This window comes from Pterocles gutturalis, unplaced genomic scaffold (assembly GCF_000699245.1).
Source record: "Pterocles gutturalis isolate BGI_N339 unplaced genomic scaffold, ASM69924v1 scaffold21098, whole genome shotgun sequence".
Lineage (NCBI taxonomy): Eukaryota > Metazoa > Chordata > Aves > Pterocliformes > Pteroclidae > Pterocles > Pterocles gutturalis.
In genome coordinates, this window is record NW_010121048.1 from 55,237 (window position 1) to 64,856 (window position 9,620).

Sequence of the window (9,620 nt, forward strand, 5' to 3'; positions counted from 1 at the left end):
TTGCGTGCTGCTGTTGGAGAAGAGGAGCTTGATGACTTCGGACTATCGGCAGCATTTTAGAAAAAGCATATGTTGGTGGATTTGGTAGCCACAACTGGCTATGGAGAGCTGAGCTCTCAGAAGTGCAGAATGGTGATGTAATGCTGTATAAGGCGGTGATGTAATGCCATGTAGCATTTCACATTTTGAGTTCATACGCTCTTACATATAAGAGTTGCAGCAGTTGCTGCTGCTTAGGGAAGAAATGCGAAAATGCCTGCCCTAACTGCTAAGCATGCTAAGCTGAAATATTCAGCCTACAATACTAATGGATCTGGTGAGGAACTAATTGAACGCGGATAAAATAGTCTCTGTTGCAAACAAAAGCGTCTGTACTGGGGCAGTTTCAGGGAAAACTCCTATCTCCTTTAGGGAAGAGTAACTTTCTTATTAATTGACCTGCTGCAGTTTTTATGCTGTGCCTTTCCTGTACCCTTCTTCCGATAATCTAATACCGTAGAGTGATTCTTTTGTGTCGAGATATTTCCCTTCCAATTAAGGTCCAATACTTTAAATTGGCAAAAGTGGCCATAATATCATAATCTTGTAGAGAAAATATTTTGTGGAGAAGTAGTATCTCTCAATATCCCAAACAATTTCGAACTCCAGCAGCAGCTTAGACTTCTTGTTAGGCTAAACTGTCCTTCAGGGCTTCCCATCATTCCCAGTTCTGTTTTTGAGTGATTGGAATATAAAATAAATTTTTCAGCTAGATAGAACTCCAGGAAGTAAATAATTATTAATCTAAATTCCTAATATGAATGTATCAAGCATAAGTTGTATTTACTCTTTTCCTCCTTTTTTTTTTCTTGTCTCCTGTACATCTAAAGTGCTGCTTTCAGAATTATGTGTGTCAGAATGTTGGCCATCAAAGGTAGTGACTGTGTTTGTAATAGATTTTTTTTTTTCCCCTTTTCCTGGAATATATGTTAGGTTTTCTTCAAAGAAATTTTCCTGTATATCTTGGAAACTTCTACTAGCTCATTTGATCATAAATGGATGGTTATACAAACGCTGACAAGGATATGTGCAGGTATTAAGGACCGTTTGGTTCTAGTTCTTACATTTTTATGCTAAATCACAAAACTGTACTTGCCCTTCATTGAATAATTTATTTTTTGTTTGACAATGTCACTTTGTTTATAGATGCCCAGAGTGTAGTGGACATCTACGTGAACTACGATTGTGATTTAAATGCAGCAAATATATTTGAAAGGCTGGTTAATGACCTATCAAAGATTGCTCAAGGAAGGGGTAGCCAAGAACTTGGCATGTCCAACGTTCAGGTAAAAATTCCACCAACCCTTATGAAACTTCATTTTTCTTGGTGTGATAGGTTAACTCTCCGTTTCTCTAATGTATTGCTGTTGAAATATTTTCTAGGAATTAAGTTTGAGAAAAAAAGGATTGGAATGCTTAGTGTCGATCTTGAAGTGCATGGTGGAGTGGAGTAAGGATCAATATGTAAATCCTAATTCTCAGACAACACTTGGTAAGATATGAGACCTGTTTATTCTGGCTCTAATAGTGCAGTTTTCCAGTGTTCTGATACTCCTGGTGCCCAGATTGGTAAAACCTTGCATTAAAGAGAGGAGAAAATAAACTTTTTTTTTCTGTGGTAGAAATATTGGTGAGTTTATATTGGTGTCCTTTGAGCAAGTTGTCTAAGTTGTCTTTTCTGAATTGTATGAATACGTAGAAAGCTACTACACTGAAAATTACCAAATCCTCTTATTTTCTGTATTTCTACTTTTAAAAGAACCACAGAAATTACTTTGAAGCTCCCCTAGTTTCATCTAAGTTCATACTGGTTAAATTACTACTGAACCAAGCTGGATGGGGAACTTTTTTTAAAAAAATGTTATCAATATATACCTATAAAACTTTCAAGGTTGTAAGCAATGAAGTAAATGAATCATTACTTGTTTTAATCTTGTTTCCATCTAACTTGAGAGGAAAAGTGCTAAGGTTATGCCAGAATTTTCAGATTAAGCAATTAAACGTGAAGTAATAACCTTTTTAGAGGTGGTTAGCATGGCTGTCTTTGTGAACTGAGAGCATCAGCTCCTTGGCATGTCCAGTCATAAACATTTTTAGACACTTTTTTTCAAAAACATAGAATAGTATGATTTGCTTCAGGTCAAAGGTAACGTCAGATTTGAAAATAAAAGGAAAGATCTGTAATTGAGTTTCTATGGTTGGTATATTTTTTCCAAGTGCCTACAAATAGTACTTGTAATTTAAGTTTTAAATTTCGTGTATGTGATGGACTGAAATAATCTTGATATGTTGTAGTGATTTCTTTTTTTTTAAAATTTCCCAAACAAAACTAAAACAGAATATTCATATAAAAATAAACAGATCATTGAAGATAACCCTAGTGAGTTTCAGAAGCCTCCAGAGGGGATTTGAAGAATAACCTGTGATTGTAAATTTTTTCACTGTATGCATTTTATATGTAACCCTTTACAATTTATAGGCCAAGAAAAACCAACAGAACAGGACACGAATGAAACCAAACACCCTGAGACAATTAACAGATATGGAAGCTTAAATTCCTTGGATTCTACTGCTTCATCAGGAATTGGCAGTTACAGCACACAGATGTCTGGCACTGACAACCCAGAGCAGTTTGAGGTCCTAAAGCAACAAAAGGAAATAATAGAACAAGGAATTGACTTGTGAGTGCCCTTTTATCACCCATGGGAGGGTGGATTCTTTTGGCGCTATGAAGATTCCTGGGTTTTTCTTCCTTCTCCTCATAGATACTCATCTTGTGTTAGGAAAAAAACTCTGGATGTAACAGCACTTCCTCTGGTGAAAGAGTGCTGAATGGTGTCCCCTTTGGAGCCTGTCAACAGTGTTTTGTGTTAACCTAATTCCTCACAGCTAGAAGATGAGTACTCTGAATGTTTGTTCTTTTTTCTCCAGACCTGCTTGTCTAAAAATAAGATTTTTATATTGGGATAAAAAGAACATTGAACTCATGATCAGTTGAATACGACCAGTTTTAGTGTACACATGAATGATGAAAGTGCCTATATGCTTGGGCTGATGCTTCCTTCTGATTAATTTGTCATATTTAGAACTGGAGAATAGTATAATTTCTCAGTGCAGTCTGACATGAATCTTCTGTGTGATTTCAGTCTTTGTCACCTCACGTCCTCAGTGAGGTCACTTTATGCAAAAATAAGAGTTTTCTGTAGTATAGTTCTCAGATCCTGAACAATCATGCCTTAGTTCTTCAGGGTTTCAGATTCTTTCAGTTACCTGGTCCCTTGTCTTGCACATTTCTATTTTTCCAGGCAACTCATGGATTTCATGATTGTTTCATAGAGACTAAAATTAAAAGCAACAAAGCATAATTGTTCCTTTCCAAGCCAAGACTTTGCTATTTCTGTGAAATACTTTTTTCTTCTTGAGTGCCAGAGTAAATGACAGTGTTTAGCTCTCTTTACTGGGAGCTGCTTGGGTGCCATGCTGGCAGTTATATAGCAAAGAAAAAGAGGAGGCTGTTTACCTCAGAGGGGAAAAAATACTAAATCATCCAATGAAGAAGGGAATAGCTCATTCCTATCTAATGCACCGTTTGATAAAGGAAAAATATTTAATACATAGATTTTCAATATCTAATCCAAAATTATTGAATCTTTTTTACTTAAGCAAGTAAGGCTTTGTGCATGGCCAAAAAGGGTTAACTCTCATTCCATCCTGATCTTGATTGTACAGATTCAATAAGAAACCAAAGAGGGGGATTCAGTACCTGCAAGAACAAGGAATGCTTGGCACTGCCCCTGAAGATATTGCTCAGTTCTTGCATCAAGAGGAAAGATTAGACTCAGTAAGAAAACTGTTTTCCTGATGGTTGTTTTTGCTCATGCTAATGTTTATATACTGATTGCAAATAACACGCTACTGTTTTGACATGTATAACATTCTTGTACAATGAAGAAAAAAAGGAAACTTCTCTTTGTAAGCTCCAGGAATTTGGAGAATACGTGAGATCTGTAGGCATCCTGCAGTTCAGCAAAGTGTACAAAGAAAAAGACTGTTCTACTGGAGCTGACTCAAGACTTGTACTTAGTTGCTGTTATAACTAGGAGCAACTTACTAAACTATATTTACTTTTGTCTGGTAAGAGACTGCCAGAAGTAACTGTCCTTCAGAGACTGCTAAAAAATAGCACAGTACAACAACACGAAAAGCATTTTTTGCTGCCTCCCAAAGGAAAGCTGTTTAATCTAGATTAGTTCTTTGATTTTATTTATAGCTAGCAGCTGTTGCTGGACTTGGGAGGGTCTTGCAAAATCTGGCTGAGCAGGGTGGGAATATCTCATGTTAGTATCATCATGAAAAACTCAGCTTTTGAAAGAGCAGTCTGCACCATTGTGCTTAGTAGCCACCCCCATTGTTTTCTAAGGACAGGCTTGCATATTCCTGTGCTTGCAGCTGTCACTGAAGTCACAAGTTTCAGTATTAGAATCAGCCATGAGAATAAATTTTTAAACTCATTTTACATATACAGGCACCTTTATCTCAATGCACAGTATTTTTCACTGTACTGTGTTGCATTGACAGTGATCAACTGGATGTATTTGAGTACCAACTATTTATATTTGAGCATCACTTGCATGTATTCAAAGTCTGTATTCTAGTGGGCCTGAAGTTGAGGTTTGTAAACTTTTCATTCCTGTAGTAAGTTTCCTAACTACAAAAATCGTCACAGAAGAGAACAGTCAGTTGTTGGTAATATTAACTTTGTCTTGTGCACGTGCAGAATTCCCCTAATAGAATAAATTGATACATGAGTAAAACCAGAGAAGGAAGAAAGTAGGCAAGTATGAGCATGTAAGAGACCATTATGATGGAATATATGGCCAGAATACTTTGCTTTAGAAAGTAGAGAAGAAGCAGGAATATGTCTTAGTTAACTACATATGGGCTTCTCTTTTTGTGAGACCTGGGGGCAGTATGACTGTTGTTCTTATTTACCTTTTTTTTTCCAGTGTAAATACACTAGTTTGTCGTTTCTGTTCTTATTTTAGACTCAGGTTGGGGAGTTCCTGGGAGACAATGATAAATTTAACAAAGAAGTCATGTATGCATATGTAGACCAACATGACTTTTCAGGAAAGGATTTTGTTTCGGCTCTGCGCATGTTTCTAGAGGGATTTCGACTTCCAGGAGAGGCTCAAAAAATTGATCGCCTAATGGAGAAATTTGCTGCTAGATATTTAGAATGTAACCAAGGGTAAGCCATACTTTATTTTCAGAACTGTGAAGGGCTGAATAATAAGTAAAACATACTCATATGTTAAATTTGCTGTTCTTTTTCTCCATTCCCAATTCAGGCAAACTCTTTTTGCTAGTGCAGATACTGCATACGTCTTAGCTTACTCAATTATTATGTTGACAACGGATCTTCACAGTCCACAGGTATGTTGCTAGAAAAATATTTATCTAATTTTCAGGCTTTGTGACAATGTAGTTGTAAAAGCTTGACATTCAATTTAACGCCAATATATGCGTAAGAAATACGGTGGATTAAGGTGGTGCGCATCTTTTAAGTAACAGTTTTGTGTTTGGTGGCTGTTGAGTTTAAGTTGTTTTACCTTTCTGTAAGGTTATCATTTCCCTAGTCTGTGTTGAATAGGAATTGTGTGGATTTGCTTTCATATTACGGCACTCACAGTAATGATCTAACCTACAGTCAAAGCCAGAACTTCTGTAGTTACTTACCCATTGATTTTAGCACAAATCTGCTCCGGACTTCAGTCTGTTTTAAAAAATAATGCAGCTTTATTTTGATAAATACAGCTCATGTCTGCAGTGCATAATATTCAAAGTTGCAGTGATTAGCTGTCATCAGTTATTTAAGCAAAATCTGGAAAGAGTACTGAATTCTTATGAGATGATGGGTTTATGTTTAAAATAGGTAGCATGACATGATAAAACACTTTTTTTTTAATGTATGTTTAATTGATCTGCAAATCGTATTGAATGTTTGAGTGTTGTAATGTCCACATGGCCTTGCCTTATTTTGTAGATTTGACAGTGTAGTCTTGCATATGTTGGATACTTAAAAAGGTCTGATTCAGCAGGTTTGTCCTTGATGGTAACTTTTCATCTGTTTGTCTGCTTTATAGGCAGCATTATAACAGCTATGAACTTGGCTTATTTTTTGATATTAATAGCTTCTTTCTGGGTTTCAGGTTAAGAATAAAATGACAAAAGAACAGTATATTAAAATGAATAGAGGTATCAATGACAGTAAAGATCTCCCTGAAGAATATTTGTCTGCTATCTATAATGAAATAGCTGGAAAGAAGATTTCAATGAAAGAAACAAAAGAATTAACAATACCCACAAAATCCAGTAAACAAAGTAAGTTGTTGCAATGTTAGCTTTCTTCAAAGTGTTGGCTCTTCAGTTTCATGAAGCTATCTCTGTTTTAAAATGAGTGATAAATGAGAGATGAATGAAGCAAGCACCACTTACTTAACTCAAAATGAGTCCTAACTTCTAGTTTCATATTCTTTTCCTTTTAACATAAATGCATGATGCTACCTTCAAACCTGTGTTAAATGCACCTGCTTCTTTTCACTTCCTTTTGCGTCTGAATTCCTGGTATTCGGTACGTTGACCAGGGAGAAGACAGGTTTTGCTGTTGAACAGCAACACAAGGAAATTACTTTGAGGGCTTTATGAAGTAACAGTGTTGCCAATAGGTGTCATAAAAGAACACACACATAGTTATGCCTTTCTGTTTCTAAGGTAACCATTGTGTTTTCCTGCAATAACCAGTCTGTCATCTTTCAAAATTTTGCATTATTTGGTTTGTAGGGCCCCAGTTTATGCACTTTAAAACTTAATTATCTTTTCCTGTCACACATACCAGAAAAACTTTTTTGTGTTTTGCATGATGTGAAGATTCAGGCGTTCTTAATTCTAGCTTTTCTACAGAGAACATTAAGAGAGACTTGGCTTTTTCCCAACACAGTCAAATTTACATACTTCTAAGGTCTATGTTAGCCTTATGAACAGATTGCTTACAGGAAATTTATATCTGGAAAAAAATTCCTCTTCTTTTCAATATTAATTCAATTAATATAATGTTTTTATTGTAATCTTCAAGAAGCTGATTCTACTTGAGTTCAACTTTCTTGATGAGATGGAGGTTCCATTACTGAAATGAAAAGTTGATTAAGGTAGTTCTCCCTCAGAAAAAGGATGTCCACTTATTTTTATTGTTACTTCTGTGCTGATGGATTACTGTGAAACCTCTATTCACTTTGAATTTAGCTTAGTGGATGTGATATTTATGCTGTCAGTTGAGGTGATGGAGAAGAAATGTTTGTTATGCAAGTCTTAATTTCTCTAAGGGTTTAAAATTAGGTTACATTTTGTACGTAAGTTTACCTTAAGTTAAATTTTATCTATGTTGTAAAAGAAATATCTTGCTGGTGTGGTAATTTCAGAAAGTAAAGACAATGCAAAAAATGCATCTGAGTATGGCACTTAATGAAAAATGTAAACTTACTATATGCCTGAAGACACTGCTTCTAAAGATGCATAAATGAGAGGGGGAAAATGTGTTTACAGGTGTTGCTAGCGAAAAGCAGAGAAGACTCCTATATAATTTGGAAATGGAACAAATGGCTAAAACAGCTAAAGCTCTTATGGAGGCAGTGAGCCACGTTCAGGCACCTTTTACTAGTGCAACACACCTGGAGCATGTGAGACCCATGTTTAAGGTGAGATACATGTTTAGATATTTACCTAGAATATCACATAGTTTCTTAATACAAAATACTGACTCACATGTTTTGTTGAAAATACTAAAGATTTGTATCTGCAATGTTTTGATCATTTTGTAAGTTATTAAACTTGCTGCAGGAAAGAAGGGAATTCGAGCCTTGTACTCCAATTTCATTTACCCCAGAATTTAAGAAGTTTCTATTCTGACAGAAGCACCATCTTACGATAATGGAGGAGTTGTGAGGAGTATGTTGAGTGGACAAAAGTATAAAGAATAGTTAAAAACTTGAAATGATGGGATTTTTATTTCAGGTATGGAGGTGTAGTCAAAACAACAGATTTATGAAAGTGAGAAATGACTAATCACAGTTCATTGAGTCCCTCCTGCTGCTTCTAAGGGAGATTACTTCATTGCATTTTGGGGAGCAGTTATCAGAACAAATTTCTGTCTAATGTTATCTGTTGCAAATTAATATTTCAGAATATTTCATAAATAATATTATATTAATTCATAATATTTCATCTAGTTTTGGGGGAGGTAGCTGGACCTCTGTTAAACCATTGTTCTAAATACCTGTCTTTACTATTGTGTAGGTGCAAAGCTATCTGCATCCCAAATGCCTTTTCCATACCAGGGATTTAGATTCATTGATACAGAGTATGTTCAGTAGTGTATTATGCCTCAGTATGCTATTGGATGTGGTCTTTGGTGTAACTAACTCATTTTTGGTTAACTGCCAGAGAGAAATTGTTGTGCCCTTACCATGTACTCTCATGTCCTTCCCTTGTGCAAGTAATGGTGCTCATATGATCCCTTTGTGAACTGCTCCCGGGAGGTAAAGTCTCAGATCAACACCATGACAATAAAGAAAGGGTTCCCTGGAGAGATGACCTGTGAAGTCCAGTTGAGCACCAAGCCCAGGCTCAAGAATCATAGAATCATTTAGGTTGGAAAAGACCCTTGAGATAATTGACTCCAACTGTTAACCTAACACTTCCAAGTCCACCGCTAAACCATGTCCTTAAGCACCACATCTGCACATCTCTTAAATACCTCCAGGGATGGTGACTCAACCACTTCCCTGGGCAGCCTGTTCCAATGCTTGACAACCCTTTCAGTGAATAAATTTTTCCTAATATCCAGCGTAAACCTCCCCTTTTGCAACTTGAGCCCATTTCCTCTTGTCCTATCACTTGTTAGTTGGGAGAAGAGCCCAACACCCACCTCACTACAACCTCCTTTCAGGTAGTTGTAGAGAGTGATGAGGTCTCCCCTCAAGCCTCCTTTTCTCCAGGATAAACAACCCCGGTTCCCTCAGCCACTCCTCATAAGACTTGTGCTCCAGACCCTTCACCAGCTTCGTTGCCCTTCTCTGGACCTGCTCCAGCACCTCAATGTCCTTCTTGTGGCGAGGGGCCCAAAACTGAACACAGGATTCAAGGTGCGGCCTCACCAGTGCCGAGTACAGGGGGATGATCACTTCCCTAGTCCTGCTGGCCACACTATTTCTGATACAGGCCAGGATGCCGTTGGCCTTCTTGGCCACCTGGGCACACTGAGGATCTAGCTGTAAGATGGCTGTCTGTGAGGCAAACTTCTGAGTTCTTTATCATCATATTAATAAAAGTAGGATAATACTCCGTACAGAATAACGCAAAATTAAGCCCTTGTTTAAGATCTGCTTTCAGGATGTCACTTGACAGAGGTGTACTGTAAATACTTTGTTGACTTCCTTAAGGCTGAAATGAAATAACTGCATCAAAAGAAGCATTAGCAGCAGGTCAAAGGAGGTGATTCTCCCCCTCTACTCTGCTCTTGTGAG

The 9,620-nt window shown here is 36.9% G+C and overlaps 1 protein-coding gene across 1 annotated transcript in view; it reads left to right on the top strand.

Moving 5' to 3' along the window:
* Positions 1-9,620, top strand: part of ARFGEF1 (ADP-ribosylation factor guanine nucleotide-exchange factor 1 (brefeldin A-inhibited)) — a gene marked incomplete at its 5' end in the record, with an annotated part of 67,663 nt that overhangs the window by 27,714 nt on the left and 30,329 nt on the right. The window contains 9 exons of the mRNA XM_010077119.1: positions 973-1,072; positions 1,186-1,325; positions 1,423-1,531; positions 2,519-2,720; positions 3,769-3,880; positions 5,085-5,290; positions 5,391-5,475; positions 6,252-6,423; positions 7,642-7,793. Coding sequence (XP_010075421.1) covers positions 973-1,072; positions 1,186-1,325; positions 1,423-1,531; positions 2,519-2,720; positions 3,769-3,880; positions 5,085-5,290; positions 5,391-5,475; positions 6,252-6,423; positions 7,642-7,793 — 1,278 coding nt within the window. The remainder of the gene's footprint in view (positions 1-972; positions 1,073-1,185; positions 1,326-1,422; positions 1,532-2,518; positions 2,721-3,768; positions 3,881-5,084; positions 5,291-5,390; positions 5,476-6,251; positions 6,424-7,641; positions 7,794-9,620) is intronic.